The sequence below is a fragment of the Terrapene carolina genome, unplaced genomic scaffold (genome assembly GCF_002925995.2).
Source record: "Terrapene carolina triunguis isolate 2854851 unplaced genomic scaffold, T_m_triunguis-2.0 Scaffold212, whole genome shotgun sequence".
NCBI lineage: Eukaryota > Metazoa > Chordata > Testudines > Emydidae > Terrapene > Terrapene triunguis.
In genome coordinates this window covers 8,342,369-8,368,809 of record NW_020664563.1, presented here as the reverse complement: position 1 = coordinate 8,368,809, position 26,441 = coordinate 8,342,369, and the positions used below count along the sequence as shown (strand labels likewise).

Sequence of the window (26,441 nt, the reverse complement as noted above, 5' to 3'; positions counted from 1 at the left end):
CCCTTATATTACACAGAAGGAGAGTGGATAATAATACTTTGCCCTTCTAAAGATTCTTCCATCCAAGCATACTGTGAGGTAGGGAAGTATTATTATCCCCATTTTACAGATAGGGAAACTGGCACAGGAAGGTTTGATTTGCCCAAGGTTACACTGTAAGGTACATCTACACAGTAAAACACAAAATTCTGTGGCAAGAAGTCTCAGAGCCTGGGTCAATTGACTTGGGCTTGTGTTGTGGGGCTAAAAACAGCAGTGTAGATGTTCGGGTTTGGGCTGGAGCCTGGGCTCCAAGACTCTCCCTCTCTGCCAGGTTTCAGAGCCCAGGCTCCAGCCTGAGCCCAAATGTCTACATTGCTATTTTTTAGCTCTGCAGCATGAGCCCTGCTAGCCTGAGTCAACTGACCAGGCTCTGAGACTCACTGCCACAGGTCTTTTTTTGGTATGTAGATGTACCCCAAGTCACTAGGAGGGAAAGGAATAAAACAGAGGTCTCCTGTCCACCAATTCTGTGCTAATGTTTACACTGTTTTTCAGACGCCTCCTTGCTCCTCCCACCAGCCTGATGTTCATCCTCCCACTTCACACACTATGTTCCCTCGGAAGACAGGCTTCCTTCAGACACGCAGCGTCCCCTAATTCCAAGCTCCAAAAGCAGTAGGACCAGTAGTTCATTCCTATTTGCACTTACATACAACCCAGCACCAAAGCCAAAGCCAACTCTTAAACTATTGCATATTTTTAAAGACTTTTTAAAAGGGCATCAAGACATCTGCTCTTTTGAATTTGCACCTATGGACCTGCACTTTTTTATTTATAAACACATACGCACGTACAAACATGTCTGAGACATGATGCAGGCATGTCTCTCTGGGTTTGGTACACTTACCCTTAACTTCAGAGCTACTTGGAATATAACATGTGCAAGGGACAGAGTTACGATTACTGTAGGAGCAGCAACTTTGAATTTCCTGAACCACTATGAGGAGTTAATGTCGGTTTTTTTGCATTTGATTTATATAAACTTATCAAACTAATACATGGAGACAGAGTTAAAAACAACAACCCATGATAATTTCACTGGGATTGGACTGTTTCGATATATAGTATTGCTGTTATGTAAGACCAAGTGCAGGGGACGCCAAAGATGACTTAGGTAGCCAGCCTCTCGTTTGTTAATTCATCCAGACAAGAAACCTCTTCCTAACTCTTGGCAACATGTGAAGCACTGCAGTGTGCAGAAACCGGTCAGGAAGTTGGAATGCTCTGTGCTATTAATACTAGCACCAACAAGCGCACCCTGTCCCAAATCCCCTCCCCAAAAAATGTAGACGAGTCTAATGCAAACCTCACAGCTGCTAATTTTACTTTCAGTAGCCTAAGCGCTTCAGATTTTGCTGACCTCTAGAATACTGCTCAAAGGTTGCTGCCTGCTTTTAACAAGCGGGCAGAATGCCATACGCCTGGAAAGGGCAAGCAGAAAGCCCTAAAATAATGGTTTAATTAAAATTTTAAAAGAGACACACCAAAATAAGACAGGATAAATACACTCAGGCAGGGCAAGATCCACCAGGAGAGTGAGATTTCTTTAACATGACAACTACCTGGGAAAAGGGGAGGGTAAGTGTTCCTTGCCCCTGCTACCTCATGTGATGGACCAGCAGCTGTTGCGAAGACAGACACCTGTGCACTGCACTCACTGAATTAGGGCCATTACAGCCAACACCACCACAGAGACCGAGGTGCTGAGCCAAAATGCGGTCAAGAAATAAAACGACTGCTTCTCCTGGATCGCTATTGAATATATTAAAAACATTAAAAAATCCCGTCGATCCCTGAATCGGAAGTCGATTGACCCAGTTTTGTTTTTTCCCAAGGAGATGAGGAAAAGGGGGAAAGCTTTTAGCACTTTGTTTTTGTTAATCTTCTGTTTTGGCAACATCCCGTCCGGTGGTGGCATTGCACTGATACCAGTACCAGCCCGCCGTCTCGGTGCTGACTGCTTACAGCCAAACGGGAAGAGGGTCCTCCCCCACAGCCCGTTTCAATCTGGCCCGGTGGTAGACACAGATCCCTGTGCCGTTTCCCCTGCCACAACAGCTTCCTCCTGCGGGGGAGACTCTTCCTCCGCCTGCCCCCTGGAGGTGACGGTGGTCTCGGGGGAAATGCTGTGCGGCCCCTCCAGAGGCACACAGCCAGGGTGGTTTTTGCGAAAGTGTTGGTTGAGGATAGCCTGGAAGGGGAAGCTCTTGCCGCAAACGTGGCAATGAAAGGGCTTGTTGCCTGTGTGCTTGCGGATGTGGTACTCCAGCTGATCCTTGCGGGTGTACTTTTTACCGCACATGCGGCAGACGAAGGGCGTGATGCCCATGTGGAGACGCATGTGCCGGTCTAGACTGCCTTTCTGGTTGAAGGATTTGGCACAGTAGATGCAGGTGAGCCGCGGGTTGTACCGGAACCACCGCTCAGACACTTCCTGTTCACGGAGATACTCAACATAACCGCTCACTCCAATCATGGCAGACTCCTCCACCTGGGCCAGACACATTGAAGACAGAAAAAGGAAGACAGTCAGCTAGAAAGAAACAGGATCTTTTTAATTCTCTCCTGAGCACCGATCCAGTCAGACACTTAAGTAAGTGCCAAACCTTGAAGTCAATAGGACTACTCACATGCTCAGCCTTAAGTACACACTTAAGTGCTTAGCTCAATGGGGCTTTCGGTCTGAGGACTAATAGATCATCAGCTAAAAGGCACTGCTATAGGTCCTAACTTGTTCCCTGGGATCTGGGAAGATAAATATGGCTATCATCAGTATGGCACTTAGCTGAATCGAGTTTTGGATCAAATGTAGCAATGCTGCGTTCACTACCCGAGAACCTGGACCAGTGCCCTTTTATTAAAATATTGGTGGTTCCCTTTTCAATATTACTTGTAAAAAGAAAAGTAAGTGAATGGACAGAGATTTTGTATGATGAAGGCAAAGTAAGTGTATGAAAATTACATCTGAAGAGCTCTAGGTACTTCACAGGCAATGAATTATATCTCACGAATGGGTCATGAAGTCATTATTACCCCACTTTACAGATGGGAACCTCAGGCAGAGAGGGTTTAAATGACTCGCTCAAGGTTACAAAGCAGGGAACAGCATGCAGATCTCCTAATTCCCCCATTATCTGATTAAGCTATAAAGAAGGGTAGCCAAGGGTGGCTCTTTAACCACAAGCTTGGAAGCTAGGACAACCATGCACATTGCATAAGTTCAGTATGAGTGTGGTAGCTGGCCAGGAATAGCAAATACATGGTCTCTTGGATACCTGCACTCTTGCCTGCAGGTTGGGAGGATACAGCACTTGCATTTGAAGTGTTACACCAGTTTCATAAAATGCCAAACCCCCAGACAGGTAGCCCATGTAACCCCGGAAGGGCCGTCCCTTCAGTGGGTAAGCATGGAGCATGTGACAGCAGGAGCATTCCAATGCCAGGTGCCTCGCCATTCAATCATGCTTAGAATAGAAAGCTGCTTGGGATTAAATGAAAGGAACAAAACCACAGCACATTACATGAAAGTGCTGCCCACAGGTACTCTATTTATAGGCAAGCTTTATGGCACCCGCCATACCAAGCCTAGTGGAGCAGGGTGATGTGACACTTGAGCATTGGCGTGGCTAGAAGTGCACAATTCCAACCAGTCTTTTCAAATGGAGTTTAAGGCTATTTCTGTATGGAGAAGTAGTAGCCTTTTCATACTTAGGGTAGCAACCACTTTCCATGATAAAGTCCTGTCTGTCCTGCCCTATATGTTTAGCTTGATCTGAACATTTCTGGATTTCTTCCGAAGGCACAGTAGGATGTTTTTGCAAAGTATGATGAAAACTCAAGGTATTTTTAATCTTATGGCACATTACAAACCTATCAATTTGAATTTTTGACTTTTGTCTAACTTTCCTTGGTCTCCCCTCTAGCTTACAATGGCCTGTTACTAACCTTCAAACTTCCCATAAAGTTAAGTCTCCTTGAAAACTCAGGCACCTGCTCTATGTGAAAAAAACAGTTTGTTATAAAGCTATTAACAATGGACAGTCTGGGGCCCAATCCTACTCCCATTGACAGTTATGGACTCAATCCAGCACCATTAACGTCAAAGGGTATTTTCTATCATTGACCTCAATGGGATCAGGAGCAGTCACTTTGGGCCTGGATTTCAGAGATGTGGAGTGCCCACAGCTGGACTTCAGCTGGAGTCCTGGGTCCTATGCCTGAGAGAGAGAAAGAGAGAAGTGGCGGCCAACTTTATTGGCCAACTACAGCTTAGTAGGAACACAAGAGTCCTTCTACAGATGATATCTTACAGAGCTCTGCCTTTGGCTCAAGCAGTAGATGCAAAGTTTTTTAAAGCTGTAGTCCTGGCTCTGTAGCTGTGCATGGTTTAATCTGGAGAGGTGGTAGCCTCCCATTGTTAAGGTTGATTTTAATTCGCCATTATAACAACAACAACAAAATCCTCATGCTTTCCAGGTTTATGGACCAGTGACAGGCAAAGTATGTGCTAAACATTTACTACATTGAGTACGTACATTCAGAAAGTAAAAGCCTTTAATATGGCTGCTTTTTGACATCTTTGCAAAATGTCTTTTTCCTTGTATTCCTCTATCCCTCAAAGACATGTTTTTAAATGATCATAGGTGCACTTTTACCACCCCATCAAGGGCATCAGTGAAGACAGAACCCAGAACAATCAGCACAAGCTCCTAACACCTGAACTATTCAAGTTAGCTGGAAGCCAACAGACAGCTTTTATCTTCTATGACTCTAGCTATCTGAGGGCATTTTTAGGGGGAAAAAATCCCTCCAGAACTACTATCAACACAGCTGCAACCATGTCAGCATCAGCAGGAGTTTGTGTAAACATGGTTTGGCGGTCTTCTTGTTCTTTTAACCAAAGGGTGAGTTACCTCTTACGTCATTTATAAAACCCAAGCACTTAAAAAGCAAGGGAATAAATAGCAAAGGTCATCCTAAATCTTACGTTGCCACAGACACATACAGCATTTCTATCAAGTATAACATGCATATGCAGTCACAATGCAGTAACTGTAACTATCCAACACCATCATTCACTGGTGATCCAAACCCCTGAGCTAGGTTGTGTACCTGGGAATTGGGCTGCTTAGGCTCATCCATCCGCCCGGGAGACTCACTTTTCGATCTGTACCGCTCAGTTACAGTAACCATGCTGCCCGAAGGGCTAAATCTGTGGGGGGAAGAGTGTAAATAGAATTTTTAATGGCTATTGATGCAGTATGTTCAGTACATGTACTGGGGGGCAAGGGGAGCACCTGCAGAGAATCTCTCCTTCCCCATCAGGAGACAGAATGTGGAGCAGTGCAAATGTAAAAAACACCAGGACAGACTGGTCTGTGCTTTCAGTGTTAATATCTGAAATATGAAACTGGGTCAATCAACTTGATTCAGGAATAGACAGATTTTTGGTTGCTACTAAAATAAAAAGGGAAATGAGATAGCCCACTGACTCAGGCAGCACTGCAAAAGAAACCTCTGTTCAAAAGGCACCTCCAGTCTTCCAACTCCCTGGGCAAGTATAGCTGAGGGATGTTTCACGGATGATGCAGATGGCTCCAGGGAAGGAGCGGTGGAAGTTGTGTGTGGTGAAAAACGATGGATACCCAAGTGTCTAAGGCCAGCTGATCTAAGGAGAGGAATGAACAGAATCACAGAAATTAAAAATGAGACCTGTCTAGAGCTAGTTTGTTCCCCTGAAGACCAGCCCAGGATCGTTACCTCCAGTATAGTTTACAGAGCTTGTATAGTTTTAAATGATGGGGTATCCACCATTTCAAGGAAGCTGCTCTCCCAGAGGACTGGAGGGTTTGGGATGGGAGAGAAGAGAAGGAATGGTGAGGAAAAGCACCACAAATACAGCCGGAACCTTTTGCTTTAATCAGAACAAATGAAGTAGAGGGATAGGAAGTCGACAACACAAATATAATCACCTCTTATAAATGAAGGCCTTCTGCTCTTACCAGAGAAACTGTCACATCAGGAAAGAACAGTGGTTCATCCAATCCTGTGTTCTCTTTCTCAAAGTGGCCAAATGATGGCTGCTTCAGAGGAAGATTTAACATCCCCCACAACACAGTGAATTCTGCAATCCTGTACCATGGGGAGGCAGATTTCCTCCTTACAGCTGGTGACCAGCTTGTTTCTGAAGGAGAATGGTTGATACCCTTATGATTTTACCCTATCTAGCCTGTAACTGGAGACACTGTTCTTATTCACCACACTGCAAATACTTGAAGACTAGTAACAGATATACTTTTAAAGAAAATCTTTCAGCACATATGCCTAAGAATAGTGTGTGAAATAAACAGTGATAGATGATCAGGGAAGACACATGGTCAAGCCAGATACAAATATTGTGGAGTCTGCTCTTCCAACCACACTCAGTAAATGGGTTAAAGGAACCTCACCTGTCAATCTCACTGCTGGTTGGCCTAACCACTTTGGCTCCTGATGACCCTAATGTGTAAGTCTCCTGGCCCATCGATCCGTGGCCTGTTGTGTCAATTACCATGGTCGTGACCTCCTCAGCGCTGCTCCCATCTTCTCCCGATGGCTGATTCTCTGTTCCCAGCCACTCCTCCAGGTTCTCTGTTTTAATGCGCACTCCTCCAAGCACCCTAACATCATCGTCATTCCGTCCCCCACGGTCTGCCACTCCTGTCTCAACGTACCACTGTCCTGCTCTGTTAATCCGCAGTATGGGCTCCCTGCTCTCTACATCTGAACTCTGCTCAATTATCTGAGGGCTGGTGGACTCCTCAGGGGGGCTCAGCTCCCGAATGTCCAGCACAGTGCTGACCTGGCCTAGACGACTCCCTTTTGGAGTGTTGTGGCGCGGGCTCAGAGAGCGGTTTAGATTTGGGGTAACCCGGTGAGACTCTGGGGGTCTCTCCTGATGCTTTGTTCTAGTCTGGCTCGGTTCAGCTTCAACCTCTGCCACGTTAATTTTGAAGTGAATTCCCTCGAGGATCTGCGTGCATTTGTCTATAATGTGCTGCATCTGCAGGAAGCTGGCTGCTGTTAGGTAACTGATGATGTCAGCCAACTGCAGGCATATCCGCCCGGTATAACAAAAGGAAAGGAGCTGCTCAAAAACAGTGGGGTTCTTAATGACTGAAATGGAGACCGTGCTCATCTCGTTCAATGACATATGGTCACGGAAGTAGGGTGAGCTAGCAGCCAGCACCACTTTGTGAGCACGGAAAGCTTGTCCTTGCACGTTGACCACTATGTCACACAGGCGGCCCTGCATGCGCAGCTGGTTGAGGTGGCTCAGGACAGAGTTGCTGAAGTCAGGGATCTCCAGCTGAATGTTTCCACTTTTCTCCATGGCTGCCCCAGTTGTAGGAGTACAACCCAGCTGGAAAGAAAAACAGGATTAATTGGACTAGTGATAATTTGCACTTGGAGCACCTTTCACCCATGGATCTTGGGGGTGACTTGATTACAATGTATAAATACCTACATGGGGAACAAATATTTAATAATGGGCTCTTCAACCTACCAGAGAAACGTATGACATGATCCAACGGCTGGAAGTTAAAGACAGACAAATTCAGATTGAAAATAAGGTGTACATTTTTAACAGTGAGGGTAATTGCCCATTTACCCAGGGTCATGGTGGATTCTCTATCACTGCCAATTTTTAAATCAAGATTGGATGCTTTTGTAAAAGCTCTGCTCTAGGAATTATGTTGGGTAAATTCTCTGGCTGGGGTTATGCAGGAGGTCAGACTAGATAATCAGCGGTTCTGAAACTGTGGGTTGGGACCCCAAAGTGGGTCAGGATCCCTTTTTAATGGGGTCACCAGGGCTGGCATTAGACTTGCTGGGGCCTGGGGACGAAGCCTGAGCCCTGCCACCCAGGGCCAGAGCTGAAGCCTGAGAGCAGGGATGGCCAAACTTTGGCTCGGGAGCCACATGCGGCTCCTCAGAAGTTAATATGCAGCTCCTTGTATAGGCACCGACTCCAGGACTGGAGCTACAGGTGCCAACTTTCCAATGTGCTGGGGGGTGCTCACTGCTGAATCCCGGCTCTGCCACAGGCCCTGCCCCACTCCACCCCTTCCCGTCCCCTCCACTGAGCCTGCCATGCCCTCGCTCCTCCCCCTCCCCCCCAGAGCCTCCTGCATGCCACAAAACAGCTGATCGGGAGGTGTGGGGAGGAAGAGAGGGAGAAGCGCTGATCAGCGGAGCTGCCCATGGGCAGGAGGTGCTGGGAGCCGGGGGTGGGGGAACTGATGCAGGGCTGTTGACGTATTACTGTGGCTCTTTGGCAATGTACATTGGTAAATTCTGGCTCCTTCTCGGGCTCAGGTTGGCCACCCCTGCCTGAGAGCTTCAGCTGGGTGGCGGGGCTCAGGTTACTGGCTCCCTGCCTGGGCTGAAGCCCTTGGGCTTTGGCCCCCCCTCCAGAGCGGCAGGGCTAGGGCGGGCTCAGGCTTCGGTCCCCCCTCCTGGGGGTCACGTAGTAATTTTTGTTGTCAGAAGGGGGTCGTGTTGCAATGAAGTTTGAAAACCCCTGGACTAGATGATCACAACGGTCCCTTCTGGCCTTGTAATCTATGAATCTTGAAGCACTTTGATTTTCCCAGAGGTGTTGTGAAGCTTGATTTACTAATGCTTGCACTGGGTCTCAGCTTTTGCATTCTGTGGATCACTTTATAAGAGAATTAATCCTCTTATGGACCCACCTCCACAACTCCCGCTGCTTAGCTCTCAAAAGTTCACTTTGTGGGCCTCCAAATTGAGCTCAGTAGAAGTGATTTTTCCTGGCTTGGAAAACATTACAAATGATTGAGACACTAATATATGTAATTGATTGCCTAATGGATGATGATAATACTTACCACTTATACATTATTTTAATCTATAGATATCAAAGGACTTTACAAAGAAGAGCAAGTATCATTATACCCATGTTTTACAGAAGGGGAAACAAAGGTGGAAAGTTGAGGCCTAAATTTCCATATGTCCACTAACTTTGGTTGCCCAGCTTCCAAGAACTTTTCAGAGGGGCTCAACCCGTGTAACTTCATTTGAACTAAATGAAAACATGGTCCTAGGTGTCTCCGGTAGGGCACTCAAAATGGAGGCTCTCAGTATTAGTAGACACTTCTGAAACTTGCCAAAAAAATCACACAGTAAGTCAGTGACAGAGGCTAGAAGAGAATCCAGTTCTCAACTGCAAGTCCTGTGCTCTATAAACTGGCCAAGCTGCCGCTGTGAAAATGAAAAATACAGTAGCTAACATTTTTGTTTCTTTGAGCAAAGAGATGAATACACCAAAATATTAATTGTGGATCATGATGGTTAATGACGAGAAGTTAATTAGTTTTCCTTCATTCATTCTTCTATGAACCTCGTGTATCTTGTTGGCAAAGTTTGAAAATGAGCCTTGGCCATATATGGTAAAAATTTCAAATGGGCCAAATGTAGATGTAATTACAAATAAGAATGATTAAAAACCTGAGACTATAGATGCAGACCAAGTAAATAGCACTCAATAAAAACCACTTGTGACATAAACAGGCTCCAACTTGGAAGGTATTTGAAATGCTGATTAGACAGACTGCAGCAGGCATCAAAACAATTTTGAGGAATCCAGGAATATCCTGCCTTAGATTGTATCTACTCTGAGAAATCACAACGTCAATGGGACTAGTCATATGCATAAAGTTAAGCATGTGTGTCTTTCCAGGATCGGGGACTAAGGCTTAAATGGCACTCTGCAGGGGGTTTGTCCATGCACAGCAAAATACGATACCAAGCTTGAAGCTACATAACCGTCTGTCATACCACAAAGCTGTGCAAAACATTGCAAAACTGTACAATGCAGCAGGTAGAAATTTTGTGTATCTACAGGGTGGTTAAAATTAAAACCCATAAGTTGCGCAAAGCAATTGTGCAACTTCACAGTGCCATATCTAAAGGTTCTTCCTTTTTTTCCTGTCTTTTAAAAAACAAACAAGAAAATGGAGTGCAAAGGTCTAAGTTAATGCAATGCTAAGGTTAGAATTTTAAACATGAGGAAATATAAAAGCCAGGGTCTTGATTGTACTGTTAACAGTGATGTACAAAGGAAAGGAAACTGGATGGATATCCTTTTGTTTTGGAAAGCCAAAAGGTGGGTTGGTTTGTTTTATTTTTTTTAAAGAAGCATTTTATTCTGTTTTTTTGTTTTCCTTAGCAGTATCTGGAATGTCAAGTCTTGTCTTCCTCGGTTTGTTGGAGGTCTCAGAGGTGTCAGATGTGCATGATGAGCTCTCTCACTCCTTAACTGAAGGGACAACAATGCTGAATCTTTAACAAACAGATCCAACTGTTTGTAGGGTGTTTGAGTAAATTGGTGGTAACAAAACAAAGTTTCACTTCCCCTCTTAATTAATCTGGTGTCACTTGTCTGATATCTATAGCCCTAATCCCGCAAACATTTAAACACATGCATAACTTCACTCATGTGAGTGGTCCCGTTGACATCAAGTTATGCACATACCTTTTCAGGATCAGAGGCCTGAGCACACTACTAAGTTCCCCACTTGCACATTTCTAATGTAAAAATAAATGGTATTTTTTCTCTTGTTAAATCATTCAGGTCTTCTTTCTGATCATAAACACAGAAAGGCATTGCATCAGGGTATATTACACATAGGGTTCCAGGCAGGACTATGATGGGAGGCAAGGGTTAATGGATAAGGTTCAGAAGCAGCTGGAGCCTATTAGCCTCCCAGGAAACCAGCCTGAGATACATAAGAGAAGGAAGACTCAGTTAGGTGTTGGCTACTGGGAGTCCTATTCTACAGGCATGGCAAGGGAAGTCAGCTGTTTTTGGTAGAGCCTCTTAAAAACAATCTGTGAGTTTGTTTGCCTTAACCCTGAAGGTAGAGGAAAATCAGAACCTGTATTTGTTTCCCTTAAGCAGGGTGGATTTGATTTAATTTAAATCACTAGTCAGGAAGACTTGATTTAATCATGGATTTCTACATACAAGTGCATTCTTGTTGGTTGTTATAACCTTAATACATATTCTTCACAACTCAGAGATAGATGCAGGTTTAATTTTTAGAAGGTACACACTATACATTTTTTAAAGTGATTTATTTTGAAAACTTTTCAGATTAGTTTTACAGCTATATCAGAAAACGATTGATTGGTTGGTTATTTCATTTACCAAAGGTAACTGAAGCAGATATTTATGAAGTCATTGGGAGGTGAACTATCTCCACTTCAACAGGTTAATCATTAATATTTGGAGGATTTTCTTGCCATGCTGTATTAGGAGGAGAATATCACCAGACAGACATTTAAATTGTTTTATTTAACTATTTCTCACCTCTATATAATTTATTTAAAAGCATTTTTGCTGTTAATAAGCAGGTTACCTCTGGTGACACAAATCCACAGTTTGAGAACTGCAAAACTAAGCATCTCTGATGGTATTTCTAGACTGAGCACTGAGTCCCATTGGGTAGATAGAAAGATTAACCTAAATAATCTATACAGAAGCCCCTGGAACCCCATAAAATTGGGTCCCTAATCCATGAACTATTGGAACTCATTTACAAAACTTTTCTTACACATTACATGAATATATTGTCTCATATTATGGAATAGGGATTATAATTCTATAGTGAGATATCTTTGAGCTACAATGTATCTTAATTAAAACTATCTTTAGATATGCTTTTTGAGGAAAAAAATCTTTTATCAAAAAAATGATTTTTTTAATTAAAAAAATAATTGACTTTTATCCACCCTGCCCCAAAGGCAAGGGGATTTGAAGACCTTTGTTTACATTGACTCTGAAGAGATGATACTTTAGGACTTTTGGTTGTAGTTTGTCCACAGACAAGTTCCCTCCTTTCCCTTTGAAAAATCATCTTTAACTTGCCCCCACTGTTAAGAAGGTAAATTCCAAGCAATAAAACATAAACATACACTGTATGAGTCAAGGCTGCTGTGAGACCTTGATTTTTGCATTTTCCGGTATATTAGTTCCTAACCTTAGTGTTGCAAAAAACCTGTGTAATGCAATTTAGAATCACAGAATTGTAGGACCTCGAAAGGTCTTCTAGACCAGTCCCCTGTACGCAAGGCAGGACTAAGTTCTAGACCATCCTTGACAGGTGTTTGTCTAACTGGCTCTTAAAAATCTCCAGTGACGGAGATTCCACAACCTCCTTAGGCAATTTATTCCAGTGCTTAACCACCCTGACAGTTGGGAAGTTTTTCCTAATGTCCAGTCTAAACTGTCCTTGGTACAATTGTAGGTCTGGGCTACACTATCGGGGAGGTTCGAACTAAGATACGCAACATCAGCTATGCTATTCGCGTAGCTGAAGTCGAAGTATCTTAGTTCGACTTACCTGGCCGTCCTCACGGCGGCGAGTTGACCGCCGCGGCTCCCCCGTCAACTCCGCTTACTCCTCCTGCCGAGGTGGAGTACAGGCGTCAATTCGGTGATCGATTTATCGCGTCTAGACGAGACGCGATAAATCGATCCCCAATACATCGAACACTACCTGCCAATCCGGCGGGTAGTATAGACGTACCCTAAGCCCATTGCTTCTTGTCCTATCTTCAGAGGTTAAGGAGAACAATTTTTCTCCCTCCTTCTTGTAACAACCTTTTATGTAATGGAAAACTTATGTCCCCCCTCATTCTTCTCTTTACCAGACTAAACAAACCCAATTTTTTCAATCTTCCCTCATAGGTCATGTTTTCTAGACCTTTAAACATTTATGTTGCTCTTCTCTGGACTTTTTCCAATTTGTCCACATCTTTCCTGAAATGTGGTAACCAGAACTGGACACAATACTCAAGTTGAGGCCTAATCAGCACAGAGTAGAACGGAAGAATTACTTCTCGTGTCTTGCTTACAACACTCCTGCTAATACATCCCAGAATGATGTTTGCTTTTTTGCAACAGTGTTACACTGTTAACTCACATTTAGCTTGTGGTCCACTATGACCCACAGATCCCTTTCCACTCTACTCCTTCCTCCGCAGTCATTTCCCATTTTGTATATGTGGCAGCTGATTGTTCCTTCCTAAGTGGAGTTCTTTGCATTTGTCCTTATTGAATTTAATTGTATTTACTTCAGACCATTTCTCCAGTTTGTCCTTATTTTGAATTTTAATCCTATCCTCCAAAGCAATTGTAACCCCTCCCAGCTTGGTATCGTCCACAAACTTTATAAGTGTACTCCTCTGTGCCATTATCTAAATCACTGATGAGAATATTGAACAGACCCAGACCTGATCCTTGTGGGACCCCACTCGTTATGCCCTTCCAGCTTGACTGCGAACCATATGTGCACTCCCTCCAGGTCTTCACCTGAAGAGCCTTTGGAAGCATCAGTTGGGCAGTACTACTTGCAGGAGCATATTACACTTGTGCCCCAGATGCTGCAAAGGCTTATGATGTATTTTAAATACAATTTAAGGTATTGGCCTCATAACACTTGTTTTTTGCTTATATTAGAAAATGCCTCACTCTGAGGTGCCATGGGAGTTGAGGCCACCAATCTTTGCCTAAAGTTTGGGGGACTGGTTTTCAGTGACGGACCCTCAACTTGAACTTCTCCCCTGTAGCACAGATACACTCTTAGTCATAAAGAGCAGGTTGATGACTTGCAGGGAAAGCTGGAAACCCTGTGTTGGAGGGGCTGAGTTGAACAGGAGAGGCTGACAGTATTAACTATTGGCACCGGCCAACTTGAATAGCTGTTGAACTGTAAAATGTAATTTGGACCAAGAACTTGTCAATTATGAACTAAAATGGGGGATCTTGTCACTCCAAATCACCAACTTTTCCTATCAACTGACCAGGCTTGCCAGCTCTTGTTTTTTTAGCATGAGTTTATATTTGGTTCTGAAAGCCTCAGCTCCTGGAGTTGGGTGATAATTGCAGTTTGTTTTTGTTTTGTTTTTTAAAAGCAGCTTCTAGCTCATGGTTGCAAAGAAGTTTGAAATCATGAACTTTAAAGGCTCAAACAAGGCAAATAAAAACCCCAAGTTTATTCAGTTAAAATCTCACTGGGGTGGGGGTGGGGGGAGCCTAACCATGACTTCTGAATGCTCGGAGTTAGCAATAGTAGGGCTCTTGTCTTAGAAGGTTTTATCAATACATCATGCAGAGTCTGACATTATCTGGAGACTAAAGAACACTTCACTCCTGATTCTTTTCAGAAACTCCTGCACAGGAGTAGGTGACAAAGTCCCTGGTAGCGAATGCTGCTAGGCTAGCACGTGTGTAGAATGTGTTGGGGCAGTGGGGTGTCTCCAAACAACTGCTGCCAATAGCCGGAGCACACAAACCCAACATAACCAGCAGGAGTCACCTGAAACAGCACGAAACAGCATTTCATACCCTATACAGCTCCAGAACTACTGTTTGAGCCAAACTTCTGGAAACAGTCTCTTAAAGGTTTCAGCTCTGCTGGATTCACACTGATGCCAGCAGCCTGAGTATACTTCAAGTCACTGTTCTCTGCTTTCTTGATGCTACTTTCCCCTCCTTCCCCCCCCCCCCAACTTTGGTCCCAGGCAAGCCACACACTTCTGCTCCAGGACCAGCCCTCTAAGGGAGGGAGATTTGCACAAGAGATACTTCTCATAACTGGGCTACAAAAGCTGCTCCTCTACTGTAGCATCACTCTGCTTCTGCCAGCTCTTCCAAAACTGGAGCCCCAAGGAACCACCTTCAGGGCCTTTCACTACAAACTAATTTCATCACTTCTTCCACCACTTTATCTCTGGAAGCCTGAATTCAGTCACCAACTAGTTAACTTTGGTGTCACAACTTGCTTGTTCTCATGTGTACTACCTGCATCTATCTCTTTGACCCCTGCCACTCTTTATCCTTCCCTAGTGCACATCTTTCCCCACAACCACTTTCCTACCCTGTGTCTTCCTAACAACCTGTGGTGCTTGCACACTATCCAGCCTCCTTTACTCCAATCACTCCAGTTCCATCAGAATAAAACAACCCAAAGTAAAAGCTTTCACTCTTTAAGAAAAGTTAAAATGCAGAACCATCGTGGCCTGCGTCTCTAACAAACGGAAGCAACCACATGATCTTATCACTGTAATCTTTTTCTTGGCTTCTACCTCCCAATAAATATTGTTGCCCTTGCACTTTAATAGTAAGTTCCTCCAGGAAGGGACTGCATCTTATGTTTGCAAGGCAACTGCACCCTTGTTGTGCTGTGTAAATAACATATGGGGGGGGGGGGTGTCCCCAAGGTGAAGTAGGAAGAATCCTGCCCTTCATATGGAAGGGGAGTAGGGTAGTGGGTGAGAGGATGTGTGGGCCAGGGTAGGGATGAGAGGGTCTGCCCCTCACAGCTTGCATTGACACTGCAGCGCCACCCATGCAGGCAATTGTAGTGTGGGGGTTTAGTCAGGGCATGCCATCTAATCCTACTCGGAGCAGGTCTAGAGGACACAGTGACTAAAAACATGGGTGGCAGCCCATGCCTTGTATACACAAGCAGTCACACGATCACTAGCCCTGCCTGGTGGCTGTGCACTTAAGGGAGAATTCCCCCAAAAGTCTAGTGTACACAAGACCACAGCGTGGAGGTTATTGCTAAGGAGGATTTCAAGGCTGGTGGGTAGCTAATGAGTTTGCTGGATGGGGATGTCCTGCCTTTTGCTAGGAAAAAAGCAGATGTGCTACTCCTGGGGGGATAGAGGGACAGCACATCATTGGGATATGCTTCGGGGACTGCTCTGGGATGGGGTGTGGGAAGGAGGTACGATGGGTAGGACAGTGCGGGGAGGGGGGAACGAGGGGAGCTTGCTCTTGGTGGGCTGGAGCAGCCACTCACAGAGGGGTTGAGGAATAGTTGTCCTTGGTGGGAGGGTGCTGGGGTGGAGCGGCCCTAGGGACAGGAGGGAGCTGACCCTCATGGGACGGGGCTGTGGGTGGTGGAGCAGCCCCGGGAGGGGGATGTGGCAGGGAGCTGCCCCCGGTGGGACGGGGCTAGGGGTGCTTGGGCAGCTCTGAGGCGGTACTGGGATGAGGGAGAGGCAGCCCCCGGGGGGGGCGGTGCCCCGCCGATGGGCGCTGCCCCGCGCGGGGAGGGTGTCCCTGGGAGCGCTGCGCTGCCCCCTGGCAGGGGTCTCTGGGCCCGGGAGGGGCCCCCTGTGCCAGCCCCGCGGGGGTGAGAGTGACAGCGCCTCGGGACCTGGGCTGTTCCAGGCCTCGCCTCGCCCCACCCCGGGGGGCTGCCGGACCCCGAATACAGCAGGTACCTACCTCCCGGGGGTGGGAACGGGCCGGAACACCGTCCCGGAAGCGAAACCCCCCGAGCGGGCCGCACCCCGGAAGAAAATTCCTCCCCCCTCTCCCAGTTCGTATCCCCCCGCCCCCCGGTGCCCCGGTAAGGAGCGGCCGTACGTCATGTGACCACGCCCATTGGAATGTGGCCGCCATGGCTCTTTGGGGGTGGAGACTGGCTTCCGTCATCGTCATTGCTCTGTCCTATGAGAATAGTTTTGCGGGGACCATGATTGCCGCTGCATTGTCACGTGACAGCGTTTCGAGGCGGACATATATACCGGTGGCACCGCCTCCTTCTTCCCTTTTGCTGAGCCGGTGCGTGCACTACAGTGGTCTGGTGGTTGGGTGAGTATCGCGCGCGTTTAGGCCTCTCTGGCGGCTCGATGCTGATCAATGCCGACTCCATCGCAGTCCCGACGCGGTGTGGTCCCCCTCTCGGAGGGGCTTTGCCGCCGATGGGTGCGGGCTGAGGAGGATGGAGGTGGATTGTCCAGCCCCCCCCCCCCTCCCCGTGTGTGGGCTCCTGCTCCTCGTGAGGCGCGAAGCTTAGGTGGCTTCATTGATGTTAATGGGGGACTCGTGGCCCGTGAGCTCTGGCCAGGTCGGCGCACCACAGGGCCCCTCCCCCAGCGTGCAGCGCTGCCCCCCGTCGGCCTCGCTGAAGGAGGAAGGTTGCATGCTGAGGGTTGTAGTGCCCTTGCGCTTTTCTAAGTTGGCGTAGGGGTGGCTTTGGTAGGCGCCGACTTTGTGGGCATCAGAGGCCCTGCATTGTAGGGTTTGGGATTGGACTATGGGGTTGCACGTGGTGCAGTGTTAGGTGAGTTGGACTCTGCCCTTAACATCTCCGGACTGGGAGGGTCTTCAGCAGAGCATCAAGTGACTCTAGTGTAGTGGTTTTCAACGTCTGGTTCGCAGGTGATGCCTAAGATTTTCAGAGGGGTCTGCACCTCCATTCAAAATGTTTTATGTTGCTGCAAATGAAAAACGCCTGCTAGTAGACCTGCCAAAGCAAGTCTGGTGGGTGTGTGTGTGACAGTCCCTGACTCTCAAAACGCAGCCCATTGCTTTTCCTAAAGCTGTTCAGACACAGAATTTTTAGGCCTGAACTCTACCAACCAGCAACTTGTAGGAATAGATCAAAAATAGCGTTGTGGCCCTGTTCCTGCATTTTATAGTGATGTGTAGAGTCCGATGTAAGCTCGTAGTAGATTAACAGATCTTGCCATAGCTTGGGTGCCCATTGGTAGCTTCTCAATAGGAAGTAGCTTGAGGAGGGCTTGGTCTTTCTTCCAGTCTGTATGGTGAAGGTGGAGATAGAACTGGAAAGATGTAGCATCAGTGTAGTTGGAGGGTGGAAATGCCCTTAGAGTAAGTTGGAAAGAATATATGAACGTTGCATGAGAACACGTGGTGGAAAGTGTTGAATCTTTCCTAGTGTAATGCTATCTTCAGTAGTAGGAGAGCAAGCAAGTCTTTGTACAAGCATGGTTTTTCCTTAGTAATAGTTAACAGGTCCCAGATTTCCTTTTTTTAATGGGATAGTGTCATGTCTCAGTGCAACTTGCCCTCCATGTACGTGCACATGATGAAAACCATGTTGGTAGGGACATCTGAGAGTATGATGAATACCAACATCTCTGAGCTGGACATGGGGTATATTCATTGCTGTGCAATGGCATAAATAGTTTGGAGGTAGTATGTTCTAGTCCAGTTTAGACAGGCAAAATCAAATTGTATTCGTGATTGCCTGAGTGTAACTAGGTGCCTCTATAAAGTTATAATTGCATTGTAGAAGGAATGGTGGGTAATCATTAGTGTCCCACTTGGGGGGGGGGGCTGTATTTTCTTATTGCAAAAAAATTATCTCGTTGGCATTAACTGGCCCTTTTAATAGTCTGAGATCTAACAATAGTGCCTACAGAACAGGTTTAAATGAATTTGTAGTAGTGTGTGCTGTCGCTGTTCTGGAATAATTGCTTTGGAGTCGTATTAGTCTTGCACCTTTTGTCAACCTGACATAAAATTTTCAGACTATCTAGGTAGGCTTTTTTCTGAAACTGAGGGAATTATGTAACATATACATTATATCTTCTGTTTTTAGCCATGATACATCAAGCAAGTTCTTCCCTCGCTGGTAACTACAAAACTGGTAGGTACTGCTTTCTAACTGTAGGGTTTAATTGGAGAAAAAGTACTATCTGGCCTAGTACAGATCCACTTGAAAATGTCTGGCTTGACTCTTTTCAAGAAATCTGGAGTGCCTGCTGATCTCTCAGGAGGTGCAGGGCTAGTGTTGCTCCATGAATCGTCCAGTAGCTGTTTATATAGCATGTTGCTCTTAATTGGCCATCTTCTATGGCTGCATGGGCAATAGGACAATCACTTCAGATAGGCCTATAACAAAAAGTTTTGAAGTGAAAGACTGCGCTATTAAACTGAACAGCCAATGATGCTTTAAAGATAAGAGTAGTGGACAGAAGTGATTTCTGAGAACTCTATTCTGAGGCTTTATTCAGTGCCTGTTATCTTTGATCTCAGACTTTGTTTTACCAATGCCTGATTCGGTTTCTTTGTTTCTTTTGTTAGCAGACAGAGACCTGATGCCACTTGCTAAGGTAAAATCATTTTTTAATTTTTTGCATCATAAATGAGGGACAAAGTTACTTAAAGATAACTAAATGTAAATTACGGTCTAGAGGCCTTATTTTTTTAATCCGATCAGTACGCTAGCTAAATATTTCCAGCAGCTAAATACCAGACTTTCCCCTTGTGCCAAAATGATGACACTTATTTGCTACTCTTGACAAGAGAATGATGAGAGCTCTCAACCACCTGTATTTCAAACTGAGGCACAACACTGTTGGGAACAGTTTCATCTATTGATGTCTGAACCTGTTTCATAACTCTCCTCTCTTTTCTCAGGTTTTAATGGAGGAAGTTGGAAGCCCCATAGAAGGAAGATTCTCCGGTAAGAAACAGAATAACTCCTCTTGGAAAAACATATCCATGGCCCATTAATGGGTTTCTCCTTTCTTCATGGAGCTGAGGCAGTGCAATGACAAGGATGGTTATGGAAGATGTTTAGAGTTCTGTGTCTGCTTAATACATCAGAACAATTCTAACTCTTGCTATTACTCAGTTTCTTGGATTGTCTTCTCCGGTTGAGTAGCTGTCTCTAGAGCATCTCTTCATTCAGAGCCACTCCTGCCTTTTGGTAGATCACACTAACTAAACCAAACTCCTTATTAGAAAAATAGCTTAGAACCAGTCTCACCAAAGCCGATACAGTGATGACAACATAGTTCAGCAGAATGCACAGTGACGAACACAAGCTTTGTCTTTCGCTCCCATCTGATGTATCTGGCTATCATGTGATCCTCCCCGATACATATTAGTAATGGTAATGGTGCCTAATTTTTCCTTTTCTCTTCATATAGGCCTGGAAGATGAATCCTGATGATGAAAGGTAAGTCATTAATTTTGACCTGGGCAGGTTGTTCCTCTGGCCAAAACTGCTGATTAAAAGTGATGTTTGGCTAGTAGATAGTGTCTAGGGAAGAAATCAACTCTAAAGAAGTGGCTTATTTTTGGGCTGCCCAAGTCTTTCATGCACCTCAGACAAATTTAGAAGTAAACTAGGAAGTAACTTGACTTGCTCTGTATTTTCAACTGCTGTTCTCTCTTCTCTCCAGTGGAGGCTGTATATGATAATAACATAGTTCAGCAGATGGTCTGTGAAGAACATGCTGTACTGTCTCTTGCTCCTATCTGATGCATCCTCCAGTTGCTTGTGACTTACTCTGGCAGCTAGTTCACAAGGAAAGCTCAGGTCATAAATGTGCTCTCCCTTTGTCTACCAAAAAGTGCTCTGAAGACTGGCTGACTTACGGCAAAATTTCTTTTTTTGCTAGTCTCTAGTAACTGGATTAGAGAGAAACTCTCAAAAGGGGGAGAGGGGAGAGTCAGTTCCCACAAACCTAGAAAAGGTGAAGCACAGACTATATTAGGGATAACTTGGTGTAGAACTTATTTTTGTGCTTGGATACTATTGATCCTAAAACGCATTAGATCAAATAGCTTGGTTTAATACACTTAAGTCAATGGATGTGCAGTAGCTTTACAGGAAATGCTATGTAAAGCCACTTCTCCAGTCTGTTTTGCCCATTAAACTAGAACAGTTAGCATAGTAACATTACAAATCTATCTAAGCACTTCAAGATAAGACACTTAAGTATGTCTACACTACAGCGTGTTCTACGTTGGTAGAAAAATCTTTTGTAGATAACCACCGCTTCTGAGGTGGATTAAGTTGACAGAATCTTTTTTTGTCAATCTAGCTGCATCTGCGCTGGGAGTTAGGTCTACTTAATTTCACAGACCTGAGTGATGTAGTTATGTTGACCTCTGTTTTAGGTGTAGACCCAGCCTAAATGTCTAACATGCTGGTACCCTGCTGACCGTATTGTTTTTGTGGTCGTCCCCCTCACACCCCAGGTCTGTCTTCCATCTGTTTTGTTTGTTTTGTTTTGTTTTATTCTTACATTGTTAGTTCTTTGGGGGAGAGACAGTCTTTGTTCTGTCTGTACAGACCCTTGCAGAAAATTGGTCTTTGTCCATGATTGCTCCTAAGTGTTCCAGTAATACAAATAATAATAAATAACTAGTGGTATGGGTACCATAAATATCTCTTCTTTACAGGCTGTGTTAAATAGATTGGCTTCGGATGACCACCTGCCTGATGTATGGAGATAAAAATTCCAATTTGAACACAGTTCCATAATGTTTGCAGGGAGAGTAAAGCACAGGACACTTCATACAAAGGTAACTTTGGAGGACACACTTCTAGTGTAAATACATATTTCACACTGTCCTGCAGTCACCTATTGAATCTGCTTTACTCTTGCTTCTGTCCTATTGATTGAGTTTGAATGTTGGCAGTAGGAAACCTTAGACCTTTCAAAGTGAAGCCAGGAGGGGGAAAATATATGGAACAAACAAGAAATGTAGTATGTAAGGTTGAGCTAATAGCATCTGATCCTGTTAGACAATTTTCACTAGGATTCTTCAAATGTGTACAATGAATATTCTTATAGTATTAAACCTGCTCTACGGGGGGCAGAAATCCTAAGACTGAACCATGACTTGGAGTACTGGGTTTAATTCTTGGCTTTGCCACACACTCCTTCAGTATTGGGTAATTCGCTTCATCTCCCAATGCCTTGTTTCTTCATTTTATGGATGGAGAATAACTTTCTCTGGCCTGTCTGTTGAAAACGTAAGCAGTTCAGAACAGGGACTGTCTATGGTGCCTAGACAATCCCTGGTAGGTTAATGTTTTTAGAAAGCTGATTTGCATTGTACAGTCATATGGTATACAACCTCTGCTTTACATTGCAGCAGGCGTAGCTTTAGGGGAAGCGGCCACACCAGTATTTTAATCTGGCAACTAGGTTTAATTAGATTGCCAAATGCAGAGTACATTTTTATCCTGCTGTAATTGTAATAACATTAGAAGTTTAACATGCTATTGACTAATTGTGGGAACTGTCTGGTTTTTAAAATCTCTGTCCATAAGACTAAGAGGTGGCACTGGCAGATGCAAGAAGCTGTTAAGTTAGTCAGGGTTTGCTCCAGAGAGAGCCCTGTCCACCTTTATTTGGGTGGTGGGCTGATGTGATCTAGGCCTCCAGACTTGTCGTCTTCACTGCAGAGTTAACTTAGGGGCCACACCTGAGTAAGACCCTAACTGTTCACTGTCCACCTGTGGCCTGAGTGGTGGTACTTTACACTCAAGCTAGTGTATACCCTGGGACAGGCCAGCTAATGCCTGAGTGCTGCTTATCTCCTTGCTTTGCAGTCAAGACTCAGCTAAATCAGCTGAGTGCTGATAACCATCCAGTGCCTTCCCATAACTTCTACCCTGTGTGCTCAGGACAGGCAAGTTCTCAGACAGCTCACTGAGCAAATCATAGCCATGGGATATGCACCCAAAAGTCCTAGCAACACACAAGTGGATGCAGCACCAGTGTGGACCAGTAACTAAGATATGGCTTTGCAGTCTGGCTGCTTGCACCCAGGCTAAGCCAACCTGGGTGCTCAGACCCAACTGCTGATCACCTGAGTTACTTCATCAGTGAGGAGATGTACCCAGGAAGGGGGCAGTAAAATAAAGAGCTCCTTGAGAGTCTAATAGGATTGGTGCAGGATTCTTAGGCAACTACCCATCTCCTAGGTTAGAGAGGAGGATGTCATGTGTAATGGAAAACAGGCTGTCTGTGTACTGTAGATGATGATGAATCAGGTCTCTGATCCTAATGAGGATAAAATTGACTAAACACTGATACAGTTGTATAATAATTAAATACTATAGCAGCTTATTATGAGCTCCAGCTAATACCAGCTTTCTCTTGCAGGCTTCCAGGGGGTGCTTGGGTATCCTGTAAGTACTGTATTTTTAACTTCATGGGAATACTAGAGTAACTAGAGGTGGGAAAGGGATGGGTCTAGAGTATGCCTCTAAAATAATAAGGTTCTAGCTATAATCAGAGGATCTGTTAAAGTATATAGAAATATCAATGCTGGTTGCTTATTGCACATCACATCCTAAAATAGTAGAGGGATGGGGGGTCGAACTGGCAGAGGGCCCAACACTAACAACTTACCTAGTATCAGAGGGGTAGCCGTGTTAGTCTGGATCTGTAAAAAGCAACAGAGTCCTGTGGCACCTTATAGACTAACAGATGTATTGGAGCATAAGCTTTCATGGGTGAATACTCACTTCGGGCGTCTGACGCCCGAAGTGGGTATTCACCCATGAAAGCTTATGCTCCAATACATCTGTTAGTCTATAAGGTGCCACAGACTCTTGGTGGCAACTTGCCTAGTGTAGCAAACATGTACAGCTCCCATTGACATGAGAGAACCGTTTCTCATCTGATACTCCACCACAGCCTATCCCCACCACACAGATTTTAGTTAAAAACAGTTTGTTGCCCAGTCCATACAAGCAGCCTGTATGATGAGATGCAAATAGACTGACTCAATCATGGAGGTCTGTAATTAGCTCTATCTGATTTCAGGCATCTGGCTTGGATTTTCCTGTTTCATGGTTGGTTGTCTCTGGGTTGTCCTGACACTCTGCTTCATTCCAGGACTGGGGTGACTTGGATGTACAGAGTGCTGTTATTAGCAGTGGTAAGTCATCAGTCTGCTAGTTTTGCTTTGGTTTTAACTTCGCTATTGACATAATGTAATAAATAGTTCGGTTCCCTGCTACAGTCTGGTGTCCAGGTGCTGGCATCTAAGGGTCTCATGCATTATAGTGGAAATCATACTAAAGTTCTTAATGTAGAATTCCTGTGAGGTTTCCTGGCTTGTCCTTTTTCCTTTTCTGCCACAAGATTTCAGGTACTGTTAGCCTGCAGGGCTCACTTAAGGATAATCCAAGGTAGTGCTTCACCAGAGACTTAATGCTTTGTTTTGAGACCTGTGGATAAACAGCCACAGTGGATTTTGAAGACTTGTGTTCTAGGGAATCGTGGAATGTTGTAGGCTAATACACATAGCAGCTGTCTCCTACAGGGTTTATAATGATGTTGACAAATGTCTGACCTGAAATCAGTATGTGGACTACTTCATTACTGAAAGACCCTGTAAATGAAGTAATACAGAAATGAAGACACACTGTTTTACTTTATGCAGAATTGCTTCCTTTTTACTCCTGGAGAGCTGTCAAAAAGAAACTAATGCTCTCACTTCTGCTTGTTAGGTCCTGGCCCTGTCTTGACTAAATTTGGGTGAGTATGTATTTTTGTTTAGACCAATAAGTTGTTAACTTGTAGCTAGTAGGAGCATTGTTGTAACCAGTGATGAAATTAGATTCTGCCAAATGAATGTCCGTGATATTACTCCTTTCCGTTCCATTTACTCTGAGGTTACATTCTTGCTCTGTCAGAGTTCGAAATGGGAAAGGCAGTGTGTCCTCTAACAATGACTGGCCCAGAAGCTTGGAGTGGAAGGGATTTTAAAAATGTACTGAATACATGGAGTGTATTGTGGCTTCTCAACTGTTAGAATACTTTAACTTGTCCCTTTTGCTCTAAAGGGTACCAGTTTAAATGACACTTATGTCTGGATGAATACCTCTCAGATGATGGGGTCTGAAACCTCTACTGCTTAGGATGGGCCAAGGAATGATCTGTTCACCCCCTTAAATGATTAAATTAACAAAGCTTTTTAAAAGCTGGTTCATACTTCACTTGATCACTTCTGGTAGTCTTCCACACTGTAGATCGAGGAAATCTAGTCGAGCGGGTTATAGTCTAGCTAGTTTGGGTTACTAATTCATGTTATAGTACACTTTAAAACAACTTTCTTTTCCCCCATAAGCGTTAATATTAGAAGATGATGGATGATCAGGACAGCATTTCAAGTGAGAGGTTTGTATCTTATTCTGTTCCTTTTGGGTTATATGTGGCAAAACCAGCTGGGTTTTAATCCTGTAAAAGTAACTGCATTGTGTGATGGAACCAACCTTTCGTTGTTGTGCTTGTATGAAGCTCAGTGGCTTCACTTAAATACTATAGTTTTAAACTCTGATCCTAGATACAGATGTGTACTACTGTCAAACACTAACACTTTCAAGAATGCGGAGATGTGTGGTAGGTGCGCCTCTAAACAATTAAGGAGCAAGCCCTTGTTCCAGTTGTAAGATACTGGGGCTTTCAAAAAAAACCTCAGTTTTAGCCCAGCACTGTTCTCACTATAGTCAGTGGGGGTAAACTCCCATTAACTTAAATGAGAGCAGAGGGGGGGCCAACACAGAGCACTCACGAAAAATGTTAATAGGCTTGTAAGGTGGGACTTACCCATCTTGAGATGCTCCTAAATTTTCTTCTGTTTTGAATATGCCTCCTGCACCCACTTTAACACTATGATACCACAGAAGCAACATGGGAGTAACTTACAAAAAGCTTAAATTCCTACTATAGCACTTTGGGTCACTCTGCGAAATGGTGATGGCAATTCTTGCAGCAGAGTATTTCATGGGATGAAATGATTAAAACTGCATAGTACACATCTGGGCAGAACCTTGGTCTCCTGGGCCCTAGCCACTGGACCACAGTGATGACTCGTTGTCTGCAAGAGTCATATATAGGTGCAAATTCGCCAACATTGATATTGGTGTCTGATTAGTACGAGACTATTCCTCCAGTACCTGCAAAATGTAAATGTTCAGAGAGGATTCTAGCTGTGAAACCAGACTGAGTCTATTCACTGCACTTGGAATCCACATTAAAATCTACTAACTGCATATCTAGGATGCCTCCCTTGCAGCTGTATGATAGAGGTTACCTTCCCCCGTGCTTTCCTTTACAACTGAACAAACAGTGTCACTTGGCTTGTGGCTAGAATTGAAGCCTGTGATGACTTGGATTATAAGAGTAGTGGACAGAACAGGTTTCTGAAAACTTCACTCTGAGGCTTTGAAACTAGTAGTATGTCTGCAGGCAGAGCAAAGAATGACATGTAACATTTGAATTTTTTTTTTTTTTCCCCTCCAGGGCTGGAGCGCACTCCTGGAAAAAGGATCACTTTGCTGAGGTAACTCTTCACTTGAACTTGGAGTAGAGTCTTTGCTCTGGTTCCCTGGCTGACAGTGGAAGCACACACTATGCTAGATATGTGCCTTGAATAAAGTGTTTGCAGCCATTATGAGCTGCTCTGCTTTTTAGAGTTAGCTCTGGACAGTTGCCAGAAGCTGGGAATTGGTGACTGCAGATGGATCACTTGATTATCTGTTCTGTTCATTCCCTCTGAAGCACCTGCCATTGGGCACTGTCGGAAAACAGGATATTGGGCTAGATCACTAGTTCTCTAACTTTTTGAATTGGTGACCCCTTTCACACACAAGCCTGAGTGCAACCCCCCCCCTTATAAGTTAAAAACACATGTTCAAATATTTAACACTATTATAAATGCTGGAGGCAAAGCAGGGTTTGGGGGTGGAGGCTGACAGCTCACAACCTCTCATGTAACAACCTCATGACCTCACCCCCAGTTTGAGAAC

General features: G+C 44.7%; 1 protein-coding gene, 1 long non-coding RNA gene and 9 other non-coding genes across 11 annotated transcripts in view; 10 read left to right on the top strand and 1 right to left on the bottom strand.

Annotated features, from left to right (window-relative positions):
- Nucleotides 1-2,044: 2,044 nt before the first annotated feature.
- On the bottom strand, nt 2,045-16,420 carry LOC113407504 (zinc finger and BTB domain-containing protein 37). The gene is made up of 4 exons (XM_026656097.1): nt 16,349-16,420; nt 6,492-7,444; nt 5,155-5,254; nt 2,045-2,533 (listed from the first exon to the last, which is right to left on the bottom strand). Exons 2-4 carry the CDS (start codon nt 7,412-7,414, stop codon nt 2,045-2,047), a joined length of 1,512 nt encoding a protein of 503 aa, XP_026511882.1. The 5' UTR covers nt 7,415-7,444; nt 16,349-16,420.
- A 1,523-nt stretch (nt 16,421-17,943) lies between these two features.
- On the top strand, nt 17,944-18,021 carry LOC113407568. Its single transcript, XR_003370010.1, has one exon. It is a non-coding gene; the product is annotated as a small nucleolar RNA SNORD74 (small nucleolar RNA).
- Nucleotides 18,022-18,813: 792 nt separating this feature from the next.
- On the top strand, nt 18,814-18,880 carry LOC113407575. Its single transcript, XR_003370017.1, has one exon. It is a non-coding gene; the product is annotated as a small nucleolar RNA SNORD75 (small nucleolar RNA).
- Nucleotides 18,881-19,142: 262 nt separating this feature from the next.
- LOC113407576 lies at nt 19,143-19,224 on the top strand. The gene has a single exon (XR_003370018.1). It is a non-coding gene; the product is annotated as a small nucleolar RNA SNORD24 (small nucleolar RNA).
- Nucleotides 19,225-19,651: 427 nt separating this feature from the next.
- Nucleotides 19,652-19,735, top strand: LOC113407571. Its single transcript, XR_003370013.1, has one exon. It is a non-coding gene; the product is annotated as a small nucleolar RNA snR60/Z15/Z230/Z193/J17 (small nucleolar RNA).
- Nucleotides 19,736-20,067: 332 nt separating this feature from the next.
- Nucleotides 20,068-20,152, top strand: LOC113407572. The gene has a single exon (XR_003370014.1). It is a non-coding gene; the product is annotated as a small nucleolar RNA snR60/Z15/Z230/Z193/J17 (small nucleolar RNA).
- Nucleotides 20,153-22,795: 2,643 nt separating this feature from the next.
- LOC113407505 overlaps nt 22,796-26,441 on the top strand; it is a 10,242-nt gene continuing 6,596 nt past the window's right edge. The window contains exon 1 of the long non-coding RNA XR_003370002.1: nt 22,796-22,811. This is a non-coding gene — a long non-coding RNA (uncharacterized LOC113407505). The remainder of the gene's footprint in view (nt 22,812-26,441) is intronic.
- On the top strand, nt 23,383-23,447 carry LOC112107451. Its single transcript, XR_002908185.1, has one exon. It is a non-coding gene; the product is annotated as a small nucleolar RNA SNORD44 (small nucleolar RNA).
- Nucleotides 23,957-24,020, top strand: LOC112107445. The gene has a single exon (XR_002908179.1). It is a non-coding gene; the product is annotated as a small nucleolar RNA SNORD78 (small nucleolar RNA).
- On the top strand, nt 24,233-24,308 carry LOC112107449. The gene has a single exon (XR_002908183.1). It is a non-coding gene; the product is annotated as a small nucleolar RNA SNORD47 (small nucleolar RNA).
- Nucleotides 25,790-25,857, top strand: LOC112107447. Its single transcript, XR_002908181.2, has one exon. It is a non-coding gene; the product is annotated as a small nucleolar RNA SNORD75 (small nucleolar RNA).

Coding starts and splice junctions, on each gene's coding strand:
- LOC113407504 (XM_026656097.1), bottom strand. CDS start 7,414: ATGGAGAAAAGTGGAAACATTCAGCTGGAGATCCCTGACTTCAGCAAC. Junction 5,255..6,491: donor ACCAGCAGTGAGATTGACAG/GTGAGGTTCCTT, acceptor TTCCCCCCACAG/ATTTAGCCCTTCGGGCAGCA. Junction 2,534..5,154: donor CTAAGCAGCCCAATTCCCAG/GTACACAACCTA, acceptor TGTCTGGCCCAG/GTGGAGGAGTCTGCCATGAT.